The sequence below is a fragment of the Strongylocentrotus purpuratus genome, unplaced genomic scaffold, assembly GCF_000002235.5.
Source record: "Strongylocentrotus purpuratus isolate Spur 01 unplaced genomic scaffold, Spur_5.0 spur5_scaffold_21, whole genome shotgun sequence".
NCBI lineage: Eukaryota > Metazoa > Echinodermata > Echinoidea > Camarodonta > Strongylocentrotidae > Strongylocentrotus > Strongylocentrotus purpuratus.
In genome coordinates this window covers 7,390,437-7,417,200 of record NW_022145607.1, presented here as the reverse complement: position 1 = coordinate 7,417,200, position 26,764 = coordinate 7,390,437, and the positions used below count along the sequence as shown (strand labels likewise).

The following is a 26,764-nucleotide window of genomic DNA, read 5'->3' as shown; positions in this document are numbered from 1 at the left end:
GAAACAAATTAAAGGTCATTATATTGTATACGCAAGATTCTAAACATAGAATGTGTCTTAAAACTAGTATAGCCCCTCTATCATAATGGTTGAATGAGCTCTTCAAATTCATGTTTTATCAATACGAACTACAACATGATCTACCTGTAAATCAATAACACCTGTCAATAAAGACAACTTTTTGTGCCTGCCTTGAGTGGTATATATATATATATATAAAGGTTTTACTATCATAGGCCATTTTTTGTAACCAAATTTATGCATATGGCGGCTTTGAGAAGTGCCTCGATACGCATTGTTTCATTCACCTGTTTCGAATAAATGTATCTTAATAGTCAGATTCAAAGATTATGTCTTGACCTACCTAACAACATATAATACATGCAAGGTGCATTCTGACTATTGAAATAAATTATTTGTAACAGGTGAATGAAAAAATTTGTGTCGAGGCAATTAAGTATAAATTTGGTTACATATTTTGCCCACACGATATGTTATGACACAATATGTCGTTTGGGCAAATAACATCTCAACAAAATTTTCCTTTCTTTTGAATAACTAACGTGGAAAGATGTCCATGGTAATACAAAGTGTAACTCATTGTAGGAGCAGCATTATATCTATTCTTTTTCATATGAATACAAGCATCAACCTTAAAAAACAATATCTATTAGTGAATTTTTACATGAATGACCTACACAGCTTTTCTGATGGCTGATCTCTTCTTATTTACTTTTTTTACAATAATGTTAAGAAAAGTCTTAGGAAAAAAAGAAACATAACATAAACATTCATAATTTATTTTTCTTTTAAATGCAAACAAAAACTATCCCCTCCAAAATTCCTTTACTACGGCATGTAGATTGTAAGAGAATCAACAATTGGTTGCCTGCACATGGGACACTCTGTTACCCTGGCAGCGCATTCACTACACGTTGCAAGATGCTTACATGGCAGGAAAACTGTACTGAGCTCATTGTCGAGGCAGATCTTACACAGCTGCTTGTCCAGGTAGCTCGGATCAGAACTTGAACTGGATACCGCTACATGAAAAGAAAGATAAACATGAATCATTGTGATAATATAAGGGAAAGAAATTGCGGGGCCTGTCTTATAAAGAATTACGATTGATCTTGATTGCAATCTTACAGAGTACAGAGTTGAGTTTAAAGTATTTAATAACAATTAAATTAAAATTCACAGTGGCCATTTCATCAGAGTCACACCGATGGAAAGGAAATTTCTCTTGCTCTTGAGCAGGAGAATTTAATTGCCTTTTTTTTCATCCGCGTTTATGTTCCTCTGTACCATTAATAGTGGCCATTTAATTGGAAGCCTCCGGATGCATCCAATGAAAATCAGGCCAGTTTGAAAGGGGTATTAATTAGCAATATGGGGGAGTCGATTGGGTCCACATGTTATGTCATTACCATAACTGTGGCATATTTGACCCCTGTTGACCCGTAATTTGGAGGGGTGCGGATAATGGGTATTTAATTTCTATTCCTTTATATTTGTACTCTACGTTCATTCAGCTTTCTATTGATATACATGTAGGTGTATTTTCATTGGATAAGGTCTTTAACCAAGTCTAGGTAAAGGCATGGGAATGATGTCTTCCATCACTGGTTACAGTGATGTCTACTAACCTGGACATCGTCCACAATCCAGAGGGGAGCAGCTGTGTCTAATGTATGTAAAAGGGGAGAAATGCCAGAGGAATACTTACATGTTTGAGGTTTAAGGCTCCCAATAGGAGTGACTGGAGCTACAGTTCTGGGAGATGAATTCATTCTTGACCTGGGCTCATCATGGATGCTAAGACCCGCCAGTTTCTCTGCCTGCCCATTAAAAAGAGAACATCAAGTTAAAAGATGATATAAATGAAAGCCCTAACAGTTGTGAAGCTCTTTCTTTCAAGTACTTCTGACACAACAGAGCAGGTCAATAGCCCACCATCAGCCTCATGCAGTTTCAATAATCCAAGTCTTAAACTAGGGCCGCCACTGAGTGCATCATCACCACAAGCAAAGAAGCAACCCAAGAAGAAAAGCAAACTAAGACCGGGAAAGTCGTAACTGTCAATTTCCAGAGTTTACAGAATAAGAAAAAAAACCTATTGGGAGTCAGTAGACACATGCAAGCCTGACATCATCGTTGATTCTGAAACCTGCTTAGTCCAGAGGTTAAGTTTTGCTGCCTGGTTACAACATTCCAGCAATCCGTAGGAACAGATTAGATGGCTATGGTGGTGTCCTCCTGGCAATGAAGCACAACATCATTGACACAAAGATTATTTGGACACCGAACAGGAGCTTGTGGTCTCAGAGATCAACATAGAAGGAGGTCCTAACTTGTTGTCATCTCCATGTACCGGCCACCTAATGGCTCTGTAAAAGAAGTAGAAAAAAAATGAAACATCATCAGTGAGATCATAAGGAGTAGACCAACCTCAGTTGAATGGCTTTCAGGTGATCTTAACTTACCAGACATCGACTGGCTCCATCCTTAGGGACAACTTGAAGTCACCATGATGTTCACGTCGCAGCTCGTTCATCAGTGTTTCATACTGCCCGTACAAAGGTCGCCTCATCAGCCAAGGGCGCACTCACCATCTTCTTCACCACCGTTATCTTTTTGCCTGCCTTACCTCTTCTGCCACTACAACAGCCAGAACAATGTAGAATCTGTAGTGTGACAAAGCCAGTCGCTCGCGCAACTCTCTAGTATTGTGGACTGCGGAGGTACGAGTGCCATTTCTCTTCTCTTGGACTCGTAAAAGTATGTCAAATGACAAGGAAAAGGCGACGCCTGTATATATCCAGCGAACAAGCAGGTGGGGGCCCTGCCGTACACCCGGAGGGCCATCGGCTGATAACCAAAGGAGCCTGGCCAGTGACCCGCCGGACAGCAGGGGTCAGCCAGGCATCGGTGGGTCGCTGGGGGGGGGGGGGGGGGGGTCCACAGGGGGGGGGCACGGCGGCCGATAAATGTAAACAAAAATTGACCCGCTGGACATCGCCATCGCTGCAAAAACAGTTACAAAGATTTTGAGCAAGCTTCATGAGGGTCACCAAAGTATTGAGAAGACAAGACTCTGGGCTTAGTCTTCAGTGTGCTGGGTATCGATCAACTATGACAAGAGAACAAGCCGTCACAGCCCTGTGAAATTCTGCTTCAGCATGAGGATACCTACGAGACCTTGCATGGCAAGTCTTCGGACAGACTTGTTTTGCTTTGAAGGGATCAACTAACTCATTGTTGCAGACTATGTTTCTAAGTTTCCCTTCATCTGGAAGATGCCTCATGAATGTAGCAGTGCTGCTGTTGTCAAGGCAACTCGTCAGTTGTTTGCTGAACAGGTGAGTCCAGAACGCATCATAAGTGCCAATGGTAGACATTTCGACTCCTCAACTTACAAATACTTTGCTACAAAGTGGGGATTCAATCATGTCATGTCAATTTTGGTAACTTGTACAATTACCGTTATCTGGACTGCTTAAATCACTGAAGGCAAAGTTAAAAAGATAGTAGTAATAAGGTGGACTTTTAAACAAATGATCATTTACATGAGCATATAGATTAATAAAGTATTTGATCAGAAAGACTTCGACCTTGGACTCAGTTTATTTTGCCGTATGGGGGATGGGATATGTCATCTAATACATGTACATGTTATGCTTGTGTTCTTACACACTCAAATACAACCATGCTGTGCTGGATTCAAAAGGCGGCGAGTTGGCTCAGTCGGTAAAGCGTCCGTCTGTCAAACCAAAGATCCCGGGTTCGCTCCCACCCAGATGGATGACTGAAGCCTGCGTTGTGTGCTAACGTGCCCCTTCCCTTGTTCATAGACGCAGGTTATGTCAAGTGGAAAACACTCCGTCCCTCGGATAGGACGTAAATGGAGGCCCCGTGTAGAGAAGCGTCACTACCTTTGCACGTTAAGAACCCACTGCACTATTTGTATAAGAGTAGGGGGAAACTCCGGTGTAGTGGTCCACCTGCACACACCCCCAGTATAGTACGATAATACTCTGTAAAGAGGTCTGTACTCAAAAGGAAGAAGAAGAAGAAAAACTAAATTCAAATGTTTTGGTGACTTTTGTTCTTATGATGTCATACAGCCAAACAAGGCCACATTAGAATAATCTTCTATTTAAAAGCATGATTAAAAAAAACTGTTTATATATATACTATGATTCTATTCTTTGTTACTAAATGCACGTACGGTAAGCTTTTACATGCCTTATCAGCACAGACAAAATAGTGAGTATTTCGCACACGTACCTGAATATCTACAAAACTTGATGCCGTTGCTGAGGCGCTTTCAGACTCCAGTTTCTTAGGTAGTTTCCTAAGGTAGTCCACATCATGGCCTCCTGAAGCCTTGCCTACACTTGGAGTCGGGTCAATGCCCTGACCTTGAGCTTCCCAGATTGATTCTAGGAGCTCATCAGGGTGGGAGAACTGTCGGCCTGTCTTCTTGAAGTGCTGCGTTACAACGTAACGGATGAGATCAGTGTGGTATCCCATTTCAACTGCCATCTCAGCCGTTGAGCTCTGCATGAAGACATCAATGTGAGCTGGTGGGAGAAAAAGCCAAGTAGATATTATCGAGGCTAGAAGATATTATCGAGGCTAGTAGATATTATCGAGGCAAGTAGGTATTATCAAGGCAAGTAGATATTATCAAGGCAACTCCTTTAAACATTAAATTAGGGCTACATTAACCCTATATAGCCCGGGCTATTTTGAAACTGCATAGCCCAGGGGGGGGGGGGGGCTTTTAAGGCCCCCCTATGATCTCGGCCGTGAAACGACCTATCGCCGCAAAAATTTGCATGCACGTCAAGTGTAGTGTATAAAATACTATGGTAATTTCAATTTTTTTGAAAAATTCACTCATTTGCATATTTATGGTAATTTATGCAAATATGGTAATAACATTCACATTTTTATCCATAAATCATATATTCTTCATATTTAAACATTAATTTTCAATACATATATCATTTAGACCATTTGGGATAATAATAATACAGCCAAAAAATTTGGAAGAGCCAGATTATTCCTTATGTTATCTATTGTTTTGATAATTTCTTTGTTTTTTTAACTTATGTATTTTATTGTTTTTGTTGTTTTATTTCATTTCCAACTATAATACAACTATTTTTGACCCCAAAATAAACACCTAAACTATAAACAAGACCAAATAACCAATGTTTTATCTCTTTATTTAAAAAATGAGATTTTTATATGTTTTGTACACAAATCACAAAAATTTGCGATTTTCGGGCTGACATGCAAAGACAAAAGGACACGTGACTTTGTAATGGTAGGTCCGATTTTCGAAAAATTTCTTTCAAAAGATGCGCAAGACTCAAAAGAAAAAAGTCACAAAATTTCAGTGCAAGAATTTCTTGCATAAAAAAGATAATCACGAAAAAACAGTAAATAGGACCCCTAAAGGCCCTAATAGTTCATAAGAGCACTTAACCAGCCCCCCCCCCCCCCCCCCCCCCCCCCCCCCCCCCCCCCCCCCCCCCCCCCCCCCGGCTAGATAGGGTTAAGTGCTCTTATGAACTATAAGGGGTCATATTTCAGACAGCAATACTGTTAAAAGCCAATAATCTCTTTAAAAGCAAACAAACAAGGTCAAATAAATCATACATAATCTCATGGCAGTATGTAAGAGGAAAATGATACCACAACCCTAATCTGTGGTTATAAATTAAATTGTGCTCAAATTTGCTGCAATCAATGCATTTCTCCTAATAGCTAAGTGAGTGCAACAATCGACACATAAATCTGCTTACAAGTATATTAGCGATAAAATTCCAACCGTCAGTAATACAAGTATTTTTTTTTTCTTCTCCAGAACCCCAAATCTCGACAAGTACATGTACATACATGTAGCTACTACCTCATTGACATGTTTTGACGATTCCCTACCTTTCTGCATTATTCATTTTACTGTGCTTTTAAAATAATGTAATGTTATTGATGTCAAGACTTTTTGTGTTTCCTCTTCCTTTTCTGTGCAATTATATGTACTCCCATGATTTTAAAAATAAAAATAATTAGGACAGGCAGACACATGACTTACAAGTGGCATTGCTCGGCTCATCAACCAGCTTTGATTTCAAAGCAGATGGCTCCGTTGTCTCAATTTTTTTCGGCTTCGGTTTGAAGTTTATTGCCGCCGCTGCTTCCGGTTCCTTGTGTTTGGATTCGTACTCTCGAAGTGCAGCAGTTTTCTCTTCCTCAATCGTCATCTCCTTTTTTGACTTGGTTAGAGGCGGTGATGGTTTGGACGAAGCTTGACGAGGTCTCTCCTCGTAGGAAGCCTGAAATCTGAAAGGTGGCTCAACATGGGAGTACGGCTCTTCTGTTCCACTAAAGGTTGGGGCTGTGAAGTGTAGAGGCTAAATAAAGATAAATATAAGCATGGTTAGCTGTGGAAAGTATTTAAGCTTCATATTTCTAGAGGAACTACAGAAGCAGAATGAAATTACTTGTGCTGTTAATAATAAATGTCTGACACCACATCCATGTGAAAATGAAAAGGGAAAAAAAGGGAAAGAAGATAAGAGTGAAACCTGAACCTTATCCTGTTTTGTGATTTTATTTTTGGACGATAGTCAAGGAAAAGAACTTTCAGATTTGCGGGCGAAACAGCCACTCCATAGCTATCTGGCAATGCTATTATCCATAGGTTAAAGTTTGCTAACAATAACAAAAAAACACCCCCAAAAAACAAAAACAAAAGAAATACTACTACTACTACTATTATAAAGCTTTCTTGTTTCACATATAACACTTTACATAAATGTTTTCCTATGTATTGATATAATGTTAGTGATATTTTGAACTTGTTAGGATTTCCCTCTTTAATGCACCATTTCTGGTCAACTACTACATGAACTCATGCAGCTTAAATAAGATCAGGAAGGCAAGTCTAAAATTCTATAGGGCAAACCAGGACGTACCTCAACGTAATTATGGAGACCTGTCCCTGCAAAATCCTGCTCATTCTTGCCCTGAGTTGTAGTTTTAGTGCCCTACAAAAATTTCAAAGAATTTCAAAGACTTCCAAGATATAAAGGGGAACTTGAAACTACTTGAAACCATCCACAATGTGTCATAGCTATTTCTGGAAATATTTCACGAAGTAAAGAGGGAAATACTAAAGTCCATGCTCATTCAGCAAATAAAAAGATTTTATTACAGTATAGTTTTCTACATGATCATTTCCTTATGTTTGAACTTTGAAATAGTCCTATCACTTTTACGACCATGACATGTACAGTAAGTCATCTTTAGTTGAAGCTTGTGTAAGTGTAGAGACATGGGAGTGAGTTTGATGTAATATTTAGGACTTTGAATTGTGCAATATTTTGATACATACATGTACACTTTAGCTATGTCCTAGTCATGCAACGTACAACTGTACATGTATTTTGTATGACGTTAGACATGTAAGCTTTGCCATTATGGAGGGTGTTTCATAACTAAAATTAATTTGCGATATTCAAATTCATGAAATAACCCTTGCTCATCTTTAACCAAATCTCATTTAAAATGAAAAATATGCATTAATCTTGACAATAAAACCATTATAGAGAGCGATCATAGAATATCATTTGGCTGATAAAAACAAACATAAACACAATGACAAAAAAAAAAATTATCAGATTTTCAGCACTTTAAACAAGATCGACTGATGATAAGTTCATACATGTAGATGGGGGATGCATCTCAGCTGAATAAAATCATCACTACACAAACCAATGAGGTCTATACAGTGTACACTGTACAATCATTTAATACATGTTGTTTATTTACACATTAAAACATGTCTAGAGTTTAAGTACGTTGGATGAATAATAAGTTGGTTAAACAAATAAAAATGCCATTTACTGGGTGCTGTGGCAGTGATTACCCTTGGCTTTATTGCATAACAAATAGACAGTTAACCCAGTTTTTAAAAGATCATGGTTGCATAGTGTTGGGTTAAAACGTATAGTGTTATGTACATTATAGCACTAGGGTTACCGCTAGATTTTTTGGTCCAGGGCTGAAGTATCAAATTTGGTTAGAGTGTGACTTTGACCTCTTTAGTTTCTGACCATCATTCTTCCAACTATACTTCTGCATCACCAGGAACCCCCCCCCCCCTCTTTTGCTTACATTATTTTATCGTCAGTGCTCATGATCAGGCCTCAATCTTCACTTATCTTGAAGCTTTGGCCAGTCCTGTTAAGAATGATCATGTACATGGATTTCTTTATATCTTTTTTTTAATGAATGAAATAAATGAAATGAAATGAAGTACAATCACTCACTGCCGGTGTGCCGATGGGTGGAGGGTTGACCTGCTGAACATGAGCGATGAAAGCCTGCCCTCTTTGCTGGATCAGCCATTCGCATCTTGGGAACCACTTGGCATGTTCTGTCCACGGTTCATCTGTCGGCTCCCAGTTCTTCAGACCTCCGTCACAGTAGAAACACTTGCATTCATCAACTAATCCTGTCATAGCAATCATTGTGATCCATTAAAAAATTAAACAAAACTTTGTCATAATAAAGAAGAACTTTGTCTTGGATTGTTTTACATTATTCAAAGTCGCTTCAATGATTTGACTTTTTTTTGCTATGCACACCGGTAGGCCTACAATATTATGTAATAAGTTAAAGGAGACATAGAAGCATAGAACCAATATTAGAAGGACCTTGAATATATTAAAGGAATTTATAAGTATTCAGGTTTGTGCCATCTATTCAATGTCTTTAAAAATTGCAATCATCAGCACACTAGTGCATTCACTGCATTTAAGGCAGTTTCTGCTAGCCCTACATTTGCCTAGGGAATTCGAAAAGTCATGTACTGTACATGTATTGTTTTTTCAATCATGCATGCAGATCCAGAGGGACAACCTACTTGGAATGGAGAACACAGTTGTAAACATCAAAATCAAGCAACCAGCACTAGGGTATTTATACTGGAGGCCTTACCTGTGAAGTAAAACCCAGCCTTGGCAAGAATTCGTGGAATCACGTGAAGTCCTGGGTTGGCCGGCCAGTTCCTAAATGTTCCTAGTCTTGCATTTTCCTGCACAAAATTAGGGTGTTTGCAATTATTTAAGGGTCCCATCTGTGCCCTAAGGGTTCTCTGCTGCTGGAGAAATTGTCCTGCTCTTAGCTGGTCTTGAGTTGGCATAGGTGTTGAGTAGCTCCGTATCGGCGCTGGCATACCAACGTGCATCACCGGAGGAGTTGAAATTGGCAAATTACCTACATCAAGACCTTGCACATAGGGGCAGCTCGGGAAATGTGCTTTATGTTCCACTGCTGGTACATCACATGGTTTCCATCTACTGATTTGTCCAAAACATGCAAAGCATTGAACAGAGTCATCGTTATTTTGATAGTAGAATCCAGCCTTTGCTAAATCACGGGGCTCAATGGGACTTGTCCTTGGCCAATTCTTGAATGACTGCAAACGCACATGCTCCTGATTGTATTTCCCAAACATACTTGGTCCTTCCTCTTCCTCTTCCATTTTCTCATCTTTTGCTGCAGAACTACTGCTGGTTGCAGAAGACCTTACAAGATCTCTTTTGGGTTCACTAGGCTCAACCCTCTCTATCATTGCTTCTTTTTCTTTCGCTCGTCTCTCAATATCTCTCTGTGACTGCTCAATTTTACTACTAATTTTCTGTGCAACCTCTGGTCTCTCGTTCATCTCCAATAGTGGTACATTCAGAGTAATCCTTTCATTTGCAAAAGCACATGTTTTGAAAAGTCTTTTGTGTTCTCCCATTGCAGTATCCCCAAATTCCCAACCTTCTACCACCCCTCCACATGAAAAGCATTTTACTGCATCCCTGACACCAGTGAAGTAAAACCCAGCCCTTGCAAGACGTGAAGAATTCATTGGACAGTCCCCCGGCCAGTCTTTAAACGTTTCCAGCCTGTTGAGCTCATTATGCATTCCACTACCAGAGACTCTTGCTTCAATCTTGTCTCTGTTTATCCTTCCGTCAGGAAGAGTCATAGGTTCACCATCATGTGCAGATACTGGTCCTTGACAGTCAGCTTCATCATGCGCACTTGCTGCACATTTCATTAAATCTCTTCCTTCCTTCATTGTATATAAAGCAGGTTTTATATCGGCAAGGAGTGATTTCAATGTCACTCTGTGGCCATTGAATTGTACATACAGAACATCAGTTGACATGATTTATCAATATACTCATACTTTCCTCGACCTTTCCAATTCTTACAAAGTTTCCTTTGAAAGCAACATCCGCAACTCTCCTGGGAATAAGGTGATGCAATTACTCAGACTGAAAGATGTAGATTATGGCTTTATAAACTGAAGATTGTGCTACTTTGTAGCAATTAAATGTAAGTAACTATGAAAATTTGAATCAAAGCAATGTCTTGTCGCTCATACGTCTTTTTTAATCATGTGATGTTCCTTTTATGATGATTGACATGTATCTTTACTGGTAATCTGTACATGAAGTGTCAACTTTAGCACCTTACATGTTCCTCTGTTGGCTGTATCCTCCTGGTTGCTTGTCAAGAGTTGCTCGGTACAGAACCCTTAAAACGAAACACAAAGAAAATGAATTGTTTTATGAAATTGTAGATTTCTTTCAAAACTGCTTTTTTTATACAAAATTTCAAAATTTAGCAGGTACTGGCCATATTTCCTACATGTACATTGTAAGTCTCTTCATGCAGGACTTTACAAGCTCACATCTAGAAACCAATTAATCTTTGACAATATTATGTAATTTATTGAGAAGAAATTTTGAGTCAATCTGTCCGATAATCAAGTAAAATTCACCTGCTGGTTGTTATTAAAGTTGTGATCAATGCTAGGCTTTGCTAGCAAAAAGAATTTGAAGTTGTTCTTACAGATCAAATGTTGTACAGATCTAGATCTTCTATTGAATTAGTGAACTGTGCACAGTGCATGTAGGAAATAATCCTAAACATGAGATGAAACCAAAACTTGCGAAACACACTGAATATTTTTTGATGATTACACCAGTTTAATTAAAGGGAAATATTCCAACTTCCGTCTTCCTGTATCTGAATCCTGTACTAAGTTAGCACAATTAAAGGTAGTTTGATCGATGCTGCCCATAATTGTTTTTGGTTAATCTGGACAGGTCCACATGATACCCCTGTGTAACAAAGCAGGTGCACACAGAGTTTGCTAAATTCAGGATACTAAAACTAATTGCTACTATATATTGTAAAGTATAAAGTACATGTATCAAATTTGCAATGCGAAAAACAGTTTTTTTTTGTACACTGCAAGTATTTTCGTTTCAGGCAGAACCCATTTCACGAACTCTCGTAAGAGGTCAGCATTCTTGTAATGTAAATTGCATGATAGCTCATTATCATCAGGAACACGTGGAAGGTCAGCAAATCATTCAATTTTTCACATTTTTGGTTCAATTCATGACCGACTTCAAAGTGCTTTGTAGGACAAAAAAGGAAGAAAAGAAGAGCCCACTAGTGAACTCGGAGTGTAGTTTGCAAGGTTTTTGGAACTTAGGTGCGGGAATGGTTGATGATGAACACATTATAGGTTTTTGTTTTTAATATCACTCTTTCACGCATGCGTAGCTAGGGGTGCCAATGAAGCCTAATTTATTTATATCAACACCTAAGACTGGAATTTAATGCTAAAACAGGATTTGACAAGAAGCCTATGACATAACTAGAAATATCGCAATCTGCATTCTGTATTGTCGCGCAATGCGAATGTTTCCCCCAGTATTTACAGCGATTTTTGTGTTATGATCCGTATGGTTGAGGGACAAAGATCTTTTGATTTTTTAAAATAAGGTATTTGACAGTATGAATCAGGCCTTCTCAACTGGTGGTGCGCCACTTGTGGCCCTTTGGGTAAGTCGGAGTAGCCACGACTGTTGCAAAAAAAGAAGTAGATTTTAGAATTAAGAACTCAAGAAATCAAGAAGTCGCAGTCGAAGTTGAGCCCAAAATGTCTGCAAGGAAGAGAGGGGAATTTAATGTTTTTTTAATCATGTTATACGACTCTAAACCTGAACAACAATAAGCTTACGATTTGCTACCAATTTTAACATTGATGATCTCTGGAAATGTATTGTTTTTGTTTGTAAAATTTTCACTTACTGGTAATTTTGACATTTCCTGTGTTTATTGCACCAAAATAACTACATATAAATTTATCGCCATTTTAAAATTATTCTATTTAAAGGTACTATGTCCCATTTGCAGGCCAGAAAAATAAAAAGGTTGAATTCCAACGGCATTTGAAAGACAATACTAATTTAGAACTTCCCTAAAAAAAGGGGGGCTTGAAAATGTCTTTTAGTGGGAAGTTAACGACTATTAGTTGTCAAATCGACTTATAAAGCCAGTAAGTAATGGTCTGATTTTTCAGACCATTATACCGAATGGTCGTACGTTTTATGCTGTGCAATGATTCAATCAGTTTAATTTTGGCCATTACAAGAAGTGGGTTATTGATGTAGACAAATGCTCATGTACCCTTTACAGCTCATTTTATGTATGTTATTACCAAAGATGAAAAGAGCCAGTCAGTCACTCAATAGTGTCTGACAGTGAAGTCTAGCAAGTAAACGGGTTTCCTTGCATAATTTGAATATTAGGACACTGCTAACGTTTTAACTTCACAGATAGGACATACATGACATATTCATTATTCCTGCAAAGTTCTACAGAATTTGATGTTGGCTGCAAAAGGGACATACTGTAGTATCTTTAACATCAGTAAGTTGAAACAAATTGTATTTTACCGCTATTTATGATTTAGGTGTCATCAATTGTCACTAAAGTAGATCTACCTTTTCGAGTGAAATCAGTTGAGTAATGAGTTGTACAGTTACAGTTGTTAGTCTAGCTATTTGAAATATTGAGAATCAAAGCTAGTGCATGTGCCCCATCCATCCCCCCAATCACGCTATATTACTTATTAGTACATGTATAGACTAACTTAGACCAAAAGCTTCAGTCTCTCTATATCGTAGGTTGTTCCACTGAGACTACGTCTGGCTCCACTACTAGACCTCCGATTATAGAGACTGAAGTACGGCCTATGGGGACTGTACGGAACAAATGGTTCGGTTCGGCCGGACCGCGATGAATGAGATGCAACAAGATTTTCACTCTTTACATCCTCATAAATGCTGCAATATTACAATAGTTAATTAAAAATTAAAAAATAACATAGCTTATTTGACTTACGATAGCTTGCACATTTAGATCCAAAAATTAATGATTAATCTGAGAAATTCTCGTAGTCAACATGATTCGTTGTCATCCATCTTGGTTTTAGTTGATGAATATTCATTATTTCTTTTCGAACCTCCAATCAGGGGCGTCGCCAAAGGGGGGGGGGTGTGGGGGGTGTGACACCCCTCTACCTGTCAGGATATTGTTGGTAAAATTGAGCTGCCGTCAGGAAAAATGGAAAAGGGGGAAGGAAAAAAAGAGAGGAAAAAAAGAGAGGGAAAAAAAGAGGGAAAAAAAAGAGGGAAAAAAAGAGAGGGAAAAAGAGAGGAAAAAAAGAGAGGGAAAGGGAAAGAAAAGAAAAAAAAAAAAAAGAAAAGGAAAAGAAAAGAAAGAAAGGAAAAGAAAGGAAAGAAAGGAAAAAAATGGAAAAAAAAGAGAAAAAAGAAAAAGAGGGAGGAGAGGAAAGAAAGGAAAAGAAAGAAAAGAAAAAAAGAAGAAAAAAGAGTGAAAGGGAAACAAAAGAAACGGGGGATGAAAGAGAGGAGAGAGAGGGGAGGTAAGAGTCTGAGAGAGGAGGAGTGGGAGTAAAAAGAGAGAAGGGGGTTGTTGGGTGGAGTCATCTCGTCGAGGGAGCAAGAAAGACACAGGTAAATATGTTGCTGTGTCGGGTCAGCTGTGTTGGTATTCTTGCTTGATCCTCGTGTACTATATACACTGTATGTTGTTTATATAATGTCTTTGTTTTCTACAATGTATTCTATTTGTTGTAAATCTTTCTATGTACAGGGCTCTTTTGTAAAACAGGCCTCTGGCACTGAAAAGACTAGCATGTTTTTAAATAAAACTGAATAAATAAATAAATAAATAAATAAATATCAATGCAGAAGTTTGAAGTCGGTGAGATGTATATTGTCGGTCGGCCGACAAGTTTTTTTCCCCACGAACTGTGACTTCTTATCCGCTGTGACGACTTCGAAAGTAACTACATGTACATTTACAATACTTGTATTATCTCGAAGTTTCACTTTCCTATAATATCAGCTAAAGAAATCAGAGGTTTAAAATTTTCAGGGAAACTAAATTCAAACAAGGATTAAGAGTCAACAAAGGAACGACGAATCTTTTTCTTTTCTCTATATTGTGATGAAACGCCAAAAATTCTGAGCTTTGCGCGGAAGGGGAAACTTCATTTATATGAGTCGAGAACGGTACAACGACTCGTCTTCCTTCTCTAATAATTAAAGGAAACGTCAAAGCATTCGCGCTTCACGCAAGAATGGGAAACTGAATTCAGACAAATAGGGCTTATTAAAAGTCGAAAACGGTACAACGAATCGTGTTCTTTCTCTAATAATTTGAGGAAACGTCAAAGCTTTCGCGCTTCACGCGAGAGGGGGAAACTGAATTCAGATGAATAGGGCTTAATAAGATTCGAAAACGGTACAAGGAATCGTCTTCCTTTCTCTATATTGTGATGAAACGCCAAAAATTCTGCGCTTCGCGTGGAAGGGGAAAACTTCATTTAGATCAGTCGAGAACGGTACAACGAATCGTCTTCTTTCTCTAATAAATTAAGGAAACGGGAAACTGAATTCAGACAAAATTAATAGGGCTTATTTCGAGTCGAAAACGGTACGTCGAATCGTGTTCTTTCTCTAATAATTTGAGGAAACGTCAAAGCTTTCGCGCTTCGCGCGAGAGGGGGAAACTGAATTCAGATGAATAGGGCTTATTAAGAGTCGAAAACGGTACAACGAATCGTCTTCTTTCTCTAATAATTTAATAAAACGTCAAAACTTCCGCACTTCGCGCGGGAGGGGGAAGCTTCATTCAGACAAGGATCAAGAGTCGAGAACAGTACACCGAATCGTCTGCTTTTTCTCATAATTTAATGAAACGTCACGCGCGGGAGGGGGGGGGGGAACTGAATTCAGACAAGGATAAACAGTCGAGAACGGTACAGCAAATCGTCTTTTTTTTTATAATAATTTAATGAAACGTCAAAGCTTTCGCGCTTTGCGCGGGAGGGGGGGGGGAAACTTCATTCAGCCAAGGATTAACAGACGAAAACGGTACAATTAATTGTCTTCTTTTCCTAATAATTTAAGGAAACGTCTAAACTTCCACGCTTTGCGCGGGAGGCCCATCACCCACACCCCCTAATGAGCGTGCTTTTAAGTGATTCTCTTGCTCACTACCGCCCCTCCCCAAAATAAGATCCTAGCTCCGCGCCTGCATTAAAATATATAGCTATGATGCTGACTAAATTGAAGAAATAATTTGTATATTTATGTCGTCTAGGAAAATGACCATTTTGCGCATATATGCAAGTACTATAGATATATAGTCCATAGGAAAAACAATTTAGCCTTCGGCCCCAGGTTTATAGGGTTGATTTTGTAGATATTGGACATTCAATTTTGTCGGTAATTGGTGGCTAGTTTTGTCGGTAATCGTTGGCCTCTACACCCCCCCACAGTAAAAGGTCTAGCGACACCCTTGCGTCCAATAGCTACGTACGAGTCAGCCCGGCTTGACCCAGTGATATATGAATATTCGTAAATCCTATGTGAAACAAGTGCTCTGATTGGCCATTGGCTATGTTTTGGTAGGTTGACCCGGCAATATATCTGCCGGGTCATGTCATAGCTTTCTAGTTCGAATGCATGAACCGGTTCTGAGATAAAAATTGGATAACTATATAGAGTAAAGGAGGGGGGTAATCGACCGTCGACAGTTTTCGGCCGGTCCGTTGGATGCATGGTAAAATCCCTTTAAAATACATGTACAGTAGGCCTTCATCGCATAATTGCATATCACATATCCCACACATACCATAAAATGCCAGAGTCACTGAAGAACCACATTTGCAATGGAAAATATATCCTTAATTATCACATTTTAGCGATGTAATCGGCGGTCCCGCTACCCGAATCTGAAAAATAGAGTATCTTACGCGTGTCTGTAAGGAATATGGGTACCATAAAATGTGCTTTATTTCAAGTATTTTTCAGATTTAGAGCCCGAGCCGCAGCGCACACACGATATCTCTGTCTAATTCAGATTCCAATTTCCGAACACCGCAGATATAGTTTTCGGCATGGCGAGCTCTGGCGTGGGATACCTGCTCCGCCCGCTAGTGCTATAGATCACCGGGGAAACGCACAGGGGGCGCACGCGCTTCCTTTTGACTTTGTACATGCGACCAAAAAACTGCCTCGCTAGGCCGATAACTGTTTCCGAAACAGTGAAAATTGAAATTAATATTGTCATGGCAATTCATGATTTTTTTTCTGGGATTCTTTTTTTGTTTGAATAATAATTTGCTTCATGATTTGAACAAGAAATGATAATAAATAGGAAGTAAAGTGTCCGAAAAATAGGATTTTGTATCAAGTGGCCGAAAAACCCCTCCTTTACTCTAGTCTAGACCTAAGTAACTAAGTCCGTAAATTTCGCATTTTGAAATAAGATTAAGAAATAAAAAGATGCACAAATGTAGATCTAGAGCTAGACTATGGCCTAAAATAAAAACTTGTTGTATTGCCCTTTGCGACCGATTCAAAATTCTGAAAATCTACGGTCGGCATTTTAAAAAAAGTTTTTTTTTTTTTACCGTTTTTTAGATTTTTTTTTAAATTAATGAATAGACCTAGATCTACAAAAATATGTATTTTGTTTGTTTAAACGGGATATAAATGCATAAAATCAAATTATTCAAAAATTCTCACTCGTGCAAACCATGGATAATTATGAGGTGAAAAGGATATGGAATGATGACGCTGAAACACATGTATTAAAGCACTACAAACTGAGAAATATCAGCCAAATGAGGGCGGGGAAAAAAAACAACAACATTCAAATCTGAAAAATATTGGCCCAAAAATGGTGACAAAAAAAAAAGGTAAAAAAAAAAAAAAACTTTCCCGAACGACCGACCCATGTTTTGGCACCCAAAGGGCAATGCAACAAGTTTTTATTTTAGGCCTATTAGAAGTCTAAATAGGATAAAAATATTCAGAGTTTGTTTCTATCTGATTTAGAAAAGTCTAGATCTATAGACTTCTCGAGGTCTAGACCTAGAGTCTAGATCTAGATGATAGATCTAGATCTAGATCTAGAGTCTAAATCAAAATTGGGGCAGAAAATTTCGGGAACCAAATTGTCAAAAGTGGTTCCGCTCCGGCTCTAGATTATTCACACGGTACGATTCGTCTAACTATTAAAGTTACCGTCTGTGTATGTACGTGTAGACTCTATTATTAAGGGACCAGACGGTTATTTCTGTCTAAGCAGTAGGCCTAAGTCTAACTTCTAAGACTAACTTACTAAACTAGGGTCTAGACTAGATCTAGACTCTAGATCTATAAAAAATGACATTGTAAGTCATTGACATCGTAAAACATCAAACTTTATCAAAGGACTTGCTTTCTGTCAGTTTACCGGAAGTTACTCACTATCGGCAATCATACACAAACTGCACTGTAAACAAGGCCGTACGACGAGACTAAGCTACGCACGCAAGCCCATAAGTATATAGGGGATTCCCCGTGACATCACAAAACTAAAGGACGCCATTTTAAAAAGGCTCACGACAATCTTTAACCGTTAAAAAATAGACTCTACAAGTACAGGAATGTCTACTTAGATCTACTTAAAACATCTCTACAACACTCGGAATATGTGTATGTACTTACGATAGAAAAGCGGTTACACTAAGAATGAAAACAAAGAACACTGCGTCCGACATTGAAGCAAATCGCCGACTCGGGGTACACCAAATGACGATGTAAATTCAGAGGGCTAGGGCCGCATTATATTACAGCAGTACGTGCGCCCAATCAGCGCGGTACCGGTAGGAGTGGTGAAGTGTGACGTCATCAAAAAATCTATTTTTAGAATTTCTCAATTTTTTTTCTTGATATTCCGAAAGAACATCAAAAATAATGTACAAATGTCGAAAGTATTGGCTGAGATATGACCATCTGAATGAATATATGTCCTATAGGAACTCAGTCATTGTTATATGCTCTGGCTCCTCACCACAGTTCCTATGGGGAGTCACAGCTTCGCTACTCTATAAAGCGTATGAATTCGAAGGTGCTCGTGATATATGACGTCATGATACGTCATCCGCATTGCTCGACTTGGTCTTGGATAGATAGATAGATAGTTTATTGGTTTCCACAATATCTCATTTGATAAAGAGTGTAACAACATATTGAAAAATGATTATAATATACATGTATACATACAATACCGGTACACACTATTCAGAAAACTGTCCTTCAGTTGAACTTAAGAGATATAGTGGCATGCAGAGCCTATTGAAAAGCAGAGCTTGTATATAGGCTCCTTAAACTACAATTTATGAAATACAAATACACGCTAAAACAGAGAAAGTAATTACAGGGTATGAACCGTTACTCAAAATTAAATACAAAAGACAAGGGAAAGGGAAGGGAATATATCTGCAGCTTATTAAAACAATAGTAGGCTACATACAATAGTTTGTTCTCAATATGAGTAGAATATATATATGTACATAATTATAGTTGGCATGGCCTTACCATTATTTACTCAACATAATCAACAAAAGTATACTGCTTGGAGACAAAATAGTCAGGAATCAGGAGTGTCATTAAAGTATTCAAATAATGTATTCAAATAATGACATTTCAAATTCCTTTGAATACAGACCTGTTAATCACAGATTCGAGAGAATTCCAGAACTTGGGACCTTTGTATTTTAAAACGCGATTCATAAGTGCAATGCAATGGTCGACCGCGGGATTTCAAAGAACTATCATTCACTAGTTTCGCTCCAGCATTGCATCAGCCTATTATTAGATTATATGGAACTATAAATAACTTCAAAATATGTCAAATAGTATTCCCTCCGTTCATCTGCCTTTACCATCCTAAAAGTCAGAGGCGGTCCTCCGGGGGGAGGGGCCGAGGGGGGGGGGGGGGGGGGGGTGGGGGGGGGGGGGGGGCGGTCACTTTCAAACACACAAGTGCGGCTACCAAGGCCGTCGGCCGTGTCCATCAACCTCTGAAATGGACCTGAAAAGGGACTCTTTTGGTTTTTGTGCGATCAGTGCTTGAAAAAAACCTGTTTAAGGAAAACGTCGACGCGACGACACCAAATAGCTGAAAAAACACCCTTTCGACTCTTTTTCTGGACGTGGGTGCGCAGCCAGTTATGTTGAGATAGACCCCTAGGGGCACATTGCCCCCACTTTTTCAAGTACCACAAAAGTGCCCTTTCTTCATAGGAGAGTGCCCCTTCTACTTTGACAAGTGCCCCTATTCATTTGTAATAGTGCCTCTTATTTTGACACGTGCCCTTTTTCCTTTGACAGGTTCCCATTTTCCTTTGCAATAAGTGTCCATTTTTCATTCTCATAATTGCCCTTTTTAATCTGTATAGTAAGTGCCCCTTTTCAGGTACGAAGTGCACCTTTTCACTTTTGATAACTGCCCTTTCACCTCTGATAATTGCCCTATTCAAATCTGAGAGGTGCCCTTTTACTTTGACAAGTGCTTTTTTTCATTTGTGAGAAGTGCCCTTCCCCTTTTAATAACTACCCCTTTTTATACTCGGGTAAGTGCACCTCATATTTTCACATGTGCCCCTTTTCCTTTCTAATATGTGCTCCCTTTCCTAATTATAAGTGCCCCCATTTAAAAAAGAGCCCCTTCCCCTACCAATAAGTGCCCTATTAAAATCTGATCGGTGCCCTATCTCTTTCAACTTAATGCACATTTTCCATTAATTGTAAGTGCCCCTTTTCTCACAAGTGCTACCTTTCATATTTGGTCAATGGAACTTTTCAGGGTAATGAGCATTAATTTTTTTTTGCCCCCGATATTACGCTCAGTGGGGGGAGGGGGGGAAGCAGCATTTTTTTAACCCCCCCTTGGGCTATAAGAAAAAATGAGGGGGGGGGGGTTAACCCCCAAAACACCTCCCAGCGTACGCGTCTGCCAAGCTTAGCTTAGATAATTCGATCACTTTAGAAAATGAAGCATCGAAGCTTAAAGCAGACTTTAACTTTAAAATTGATATACACTGTTGTTCATAATGGTGGAATAATTATTTTAACCCCAATTTATGGAATGATTTTGACAATGATTTATTCCTAGTAGATCTAGATAATACTATACATTCTCAGATTTTATTGAATAATAATTGGCGAGTGTTTGTTTTGCGTGATTGCTTAAGCATGTGTGAGCTACTATGCTAATCAACTAGGGGACCTAAGTCCTTAAGTCATAATTTACAGTAATGAGGATTAATGCCTCATAAAAGGGCAGTAATATAGCACATCGACACGGTTTTGGGGGCTCACAGTAATTAGGCCATTGCTTAGCCAATGAGTCATGACTGTACGCAGCGGGGGCTAGGGTACGTCGCCGCCCCCACATATGCAAAAAACAAAGAAAATGCAATAAGTTATCAATAATTCATTGCATTTTCCCCCGGTCCCCAAAGGAAAAATTCCTCTGCAGGGCCTTGAAGTATGGTTCAAGGCATGCCCATATAGAGAATTTGTTTTATGGGTGCCTGCCATAGCAACATGCAGAATTGACAACAGACTTAACTCCGTTTCGTTGACACTCATCCATGCATGAAGTCTTTCGTCTATGGCTGATTGTCAACGAAATAGAGTTAAGTCTTTTGTCAACTCTGTTTGTTGCTACGGCAGGCACCCAGTGAAAACGAATTCGTTTGATGAAATTATGGAAATGCAAGCACTACTTTAAACAATCAAAACTTTGTCATTCCTTGCTCATGTTTCTTGATTGAGGTGTCATATGAAAGGGCAGAAACTCAACTTTCTAGAAATGGGATTTTCTTTTTGAAATTCAGATACCGTCAGCCAAATGACTTTTTGGTTTCCTCTCTTCACATTCATTTTAATCACTTATGCGTGAAATATGCATCATATGAGTTGCATCAAAATGAAAGAGGAGTATCTAAGCTTTCCAAATATGTTTCATTTAAAAATTATGAATGTGATTAAGTTATGATAAAACATCGATAATTCTCGGTTTCGTTTTTTCTGGGACGCACTGTATAGTATTATCGCTCTTCTATATCTTTCCGCTTATATAATATCTATTATTACCCGTATCAGACATCTGAGCTGGTCATTTACAAAACCGTATTGCCCTAGTTTTCACTAGCAGTGGGAACGGAGGGGTATATTCTTTGTATTTTCCTTGGTCTCCCTGCGCGTATTGACTTTGCGTGTAGAGACGAGTGAAACTATACATTGGTATTTTCCACGGTCTCGCATCCGCGCACTCTATTGTGACGTAATAATCACACCAAATGCACACTGTTTGTAGTGTATCGAAAATTTTGTCAAGCACTGGATGCACAGTGCTGGTTTGACAAAGTTTGTTCAGTTCTTGAGATTGTCATGGTGGATTTCTGTATTTGCTCTAGATGTCTGATTTGGATAACAATAAAAATATTGACTGGCTTTACTTTCGGGGGATATCAGAAATATTGACCGCGCTAAGACCATATTGCCCTCGTCTTTCGACTCGGGGCAATATGATCTGAGCTTGGTCAATATATCTGATATACCCCTCAAGGCCAGTCAATATTATATAATTATCTCTATCAGCTCGCATCCCTTTTCCTCTCTTCTTTCTCTCTTTGCTTCTTTTTCTTTACTTCATTTCCTTCCCTGTTCTCTCTCTCTCTCTTTCTCTCTCACACACACAAACAAACACACACACCATCGTTCTCTCACTTCCATTAGTATCTTTCTTTTTCATTTGATTCTTTTCTTTCCTGCTTAATTCCTTTTCTTTTTCCTCCCATTTCAAGTTCTAACTTGTTACTACGAGAATATTTTAGTTCTGTGCGTGCAGGGATTAAGGTGCATGCTAGCGCCAGTACGCTTTATTGCACACAAAAAGCCCCCACGGATTTCCGATTGTGCAATCGATGAGTTGTGCAATAAAAATAAAACTTGTGTGTGTGTGCGCGTGCGCGTGCGTATTCGTGTGTGTGTGCGTGCGTGTGTACGAAAATGATAAATACCCCCCAAAAATGTATGTGTGAACTTGGGTGTGTGGATTGGGTGATGTGAGTATGTTTAAATGGCGAGGGGGTGGGAGAACAGACAAACATTTTTTCTCAAGTATACTATTCTTTGATAATATATGAAAAAAAATTCTGAGCATTTTTATGAAAATGTAGTTTTGTTTTCCTTTTGTAATTGCAATTTATGTTTGAGCCAAAATATAAACGTACTGTGCATCCAGCTTTGTTATGAAGAATATGTACAATTTTGTTATGAATGATTTGTACAGTATGTATTCGATTTAAGAGAAGAAAACAAAACACGAATCGACAATTTAAAAATACAAAATTATAAAACACTCCATCCATGGGGGAAGGACAATCAAATTTCCCATTTCTTATTAAGCTTTCTATGAACTCTGCAAGCTATTTCATTCAAGAGATAGGTGGTGGAAAGCGGTTGGCATTATGCAAAAGATAATCTTAAGCAAAGAAAATAAGCTTTTGTTTTTGTTTCTCTAAATTATTATTTGACTTTTCTTTTAAGGGGTAGGGGGGTGGGGAGTGTGGGAGTGTATGATGGCCAAACGATTTCCTAAAAGAGGCATATACTATATGAACTATTTTTCAAAACCGGATAGTAAGCTTGGTGGGTTTCACAAAGGAAGAGGACGGGCCGGGTTTGCCCCCAATATAGCCGCAGAAGGCCTTCATGTCCATAGTTCCGCTAGAATGGGAGGGAATTCCCTCACATCATTCGTCATCGTGTCATATTTAGCTTCACTTTTTAAAATCGATTTTCTGTAAATTTCACTCATTTGTTTCTAGGCTTTTTATCTGTTTTCACCTAAGCTTACTGAGCACTTTCCCATGGCAATATCCATTATTGAAGCCAATTTCCCCCTATAAGAGAGTACCTAAAAGGTTTTTTTTTTACTTTTTCCCGCTTAACGGGGAAGTCCACCCTGATATTTTGTTGGGCTGAATAAAAGCAGAAAAAGGAGAGAAACCGGTCAGTGGAAGTTTGAACAAAAACGGATAAAAAATTAAAAAGTTATGAATTTTTGAAGCCTTTTACACAAATTGGCAATTCAGTGAGGTATCTTGCGAGCTCCCATCCCATTGGCCCTGTACTTAAAGCTTCAAAAAATACATTTTGCAATACATTTGCAATCATACATTCACCATAAATATAAATAAAACCAACTTAATATCGGGGTAGATTACCCCTTTAAGTGATTTTTTTTCTGCAGCAATGCTCTGTGCCCGCCTGCAAAAGAGCCTGAATCCGTCACTGAAATGAATATCTTGCAATAATTAAATCTCCTATAGCTGATAAATAAAGTGATTTCCTTAAAAACACGCAGTGCAAAGACGAGAGTGTGGTTCATGCATGATACCTATTTGGAAACATAGACCAGACTCTGGTCATTTCAAATATATTTTACCTTTGAGTGCGTGTGCGTTGTCACCCCACGAATCCACCATTCCAACGAATTTACCTACCCGAAATTCGCACGTAATTCTATTGTACATAATAATATTGCTCGTGTGTGAACGGGCGCGCATGTTAACTAAAACTACGAAAAAGAACAGTCCAGACAGTGGACTATAACTTAAACATGGATAGCGTGAGTGATGACAGCCTGCCAAAACAATGCAACTTGTGTTTGCTGCCCTCTCGATGCTTTTGCTCATGTATTTTTTTCCAAGCGCCATGAGCACCATGCGCTATACAAGTAGCCACTTTTATTATTATTATTATTATGATCTAGGATGCTATTTTAACGGTAGGCTTCACGAGAAGGCTTAGGAACATTTGGAGTAGACGTTGTTAAGATATCTCAATCAGTGTTATTTGTATTCCAACTATAGGTTCCAACTATTATTTGCGTTCATGTCGACACTGCCTTCTTTATAATCTTAAAGACAAACAACTTGAACCTTCGAACAGACAGAATAATATGTAAAAAAAGAGAAGATATTTCATTTGTGTTATCAATCATCTATAGTTTTACCAAATATCAATAATCTGATACCTGAAAGTCAACATGTTCAACGAATCATATTTCTATTATCATATTATTGTTTGCTTTTCAGTACAAAGCGCAATATCTTGCTTACTTATTATGATATACGAGGTAAGATACAGGTGACAACACCCTCTAAAAACCTAACTGTTTCTTTGTATAATGACCTCTTACTTATCACTCAGGCACGTTTTTTTTAAAGCAAACATGTTTCCTTGGTATTTGTCCATAATTGTCACGCTTTGCTTCTCGAACAGTCATAAAAGATTCGGAGACTCCCATCAAAACGCACCTTGAACTTTGTTTTGATATGATATTTGATATTCAGACAGTATTAATATATTTAAGGCTGATAGGTATATCAAGATGAAACTCAAAAGGAAACTACAGGTTGGTTTTTTAAATCGTATCATGATATGACTAAAGACATGTAGATATTGTCATCATTACATGGCATGCTGTTTGTTAAACTAAATACAAAATAACATTACCTTCATCTCAGCTTCTTGACAGCTTGCCAAAACAATGCAACTGTGTTTGCTGCCCTCTCGACGCATTTGATCATGTTCGCTACTTTTCGGTTTGTGTTTGTGTTTATCCGAAAAGGGAAAAGAAATGTGGTCAAAAATTGTGCTCGCTCGCTCGCTCATAACCTGGGAGGCATTAAATTCCACGTCAACTAATGGCATTGCAATAATGGGTATAATTACAACATCATATCTAAACCAAAATAATAAAATTAATAATAATAATAACTGGGTCTTATTAATTTGATCTAGGGTAGCTATTACAGTAGTAATCATGATTATCCGATGTGGGCCCTACCATTACCCCAGCAATTGCCAAGTACCCATTTAGACCTGGGATGAAGAAAGCAAATGTGCATCAATTTCTTGCCAGAGGAGATGAGTGTGTATTCGAACCTCAACCCGTTGCTCGAATATTCGCGCACCTCCCTCTCCTAATTCGAGGATTTGCGTGTTACTCCCTGCTCGAATTCGAGGTTTGGTTGCCCAAATATCAGAACCTTAAAAATACCGGGGAGGGGCAGCTGCAGCCCACTACATAGCCCCCTCCTCCCGCCTCATACGCCTATATGACCGTGTCCGATTACCATTTCGTAGTGACTATGGACCAAGGTAATGCTGGAAACCCTATTACCTCTAGATTGTAAAGCAATGCGTGAACGCAAGTATTTAAACCACTTTACCAAATCTGATTATATGTCTATAAAACAAGCTTCTTAGTATACCGGGGGGGGGGGGGGGTACTCACATATTAAGACATACGGGTGTGTGCCGCTCTAATGGGTCATCACAAAAAATCCCTAAACATGGCCCCATTTTAAACAAAAATATCCCTAAACGTGAGTCCGTTTTTCAAAATTTTCATTTTCTTTTGGCAAACACCCGAAAGATTGCGAAAAAATGGGCTTTACTTCGAGAAAAATCCCCCCAAATGACCCGAGAATGGGTATTTTAAATAAACAATACTCCCAACCATTTGTGTGATAAAAGGCCGGCTTGTTTCATTTTAATTAAAGTCACTTCAAATAAAGCTTCGGTTGATAGACAAAAATCTAACATTTCCGGTTCGTCACAGGAAAAGAAAAATCAACTGAAAGTGACGAGATAACGTAACGTTTATAGCTATGATATATAATGCTATGGTAATGGCATATAGGCCTAATGACAAGGCTTAGCACTATTTGGAATATAAATTTTAAAGATATCTCCTGTTATTTGTGTTCCAACCATATTGGTTCAAACTACTGTTTGCGTTCATGTTGACACTGCCTTCTTTATTATCTTGAACACAAACAACTTGAACCTTCGAGCAGACAGAATAATATGTAAAAAAAAAAGATATTTCATTTGTGTTATCAATCATCTATAGTTTTACCAAATATCAATAATCTGTTACCTGAAAGTCAACATGTTCAACGAATCATATTTCTATTATCATATTATTGTTTGCTTTGCAGTACAAAGCGCAAAATCTTGCTTACTTATTATGATATACGAGGTAAGATACAGGTGACAACACCCTCTAAAAACCTAACTGTTTCGTTGTATAATGACCTTTTACCTATCACTCAGGCATGTTATTTTAAAAAGCAAACATGTTTCTTGGTATTTGTTCAAAATTGTCACGCTTTGCTTCTCGAACAGTCATAAAAGATTTGGAGACTCATATCAAAACGCACCTGGAACTAAGATTTGATAGTTATATATATTCAGACAGTATTGGCTAATATACAGAGTTTTAAAAGTCCTATTGTTTGAAGTATGAATATTTAATCATGAGTTTCATGATATGTCTTGATAGAGTTATCCTCCCAGTACATTTAGGTATCATTTTCATTTGAATCTCTGCATGCATGACTGAACATCAGACAATCTTTACAAGCCTGCCAGAT

The 26,764-nt window shown here is 38.4% G+C and overlaps 1 protein-coding gene across 2 annotated transcripts; it reads right to left on the bottom strand.

Moving 5' to 3' along the window:
- Window positions 1-481: 481 nt before the first annotated feature.
- Window positions 482-18,068, bottom strand: LOC581540 (E3 ubiquitin-protein ligase XIAP). 2 transcript variants are annotated; one of them, XM_781530.5, is made up of 8 exons: window positions 17,967-18,068; window positions 9,019-10,614; window positions 8,349-8,533; window positions 6,993-7,064; window positions 6,110-6,428; window positions 4,291-4,586; window positions 1,730-1,841; window positions 482-1,043 (listed from the first exon to the last, which is right to left on the bottom strand). In XM_781530.5, exons 2-8 carry the CDS (start codon window positions 10,241-10,243, stop codon window positions 850-852), a joined length of 2,403 nt encoding a protein of 800 aa, XP_786623.3. In that variant the 5' UTR covers window positions 10,244-10,614; window positions 17,967-18,068; the 3' UTR covers window positions 482-849. The 2 variants fall into 2 exon arrangements, with proteins under 2 accessions (XP_786623.3, XP_011666815.1); XM_011668513.2 differs by lacking the exon at window positions 6,993-7,064.
- Window positions 18,069-26,764: the final 8,696 nt, after the last annotated feature.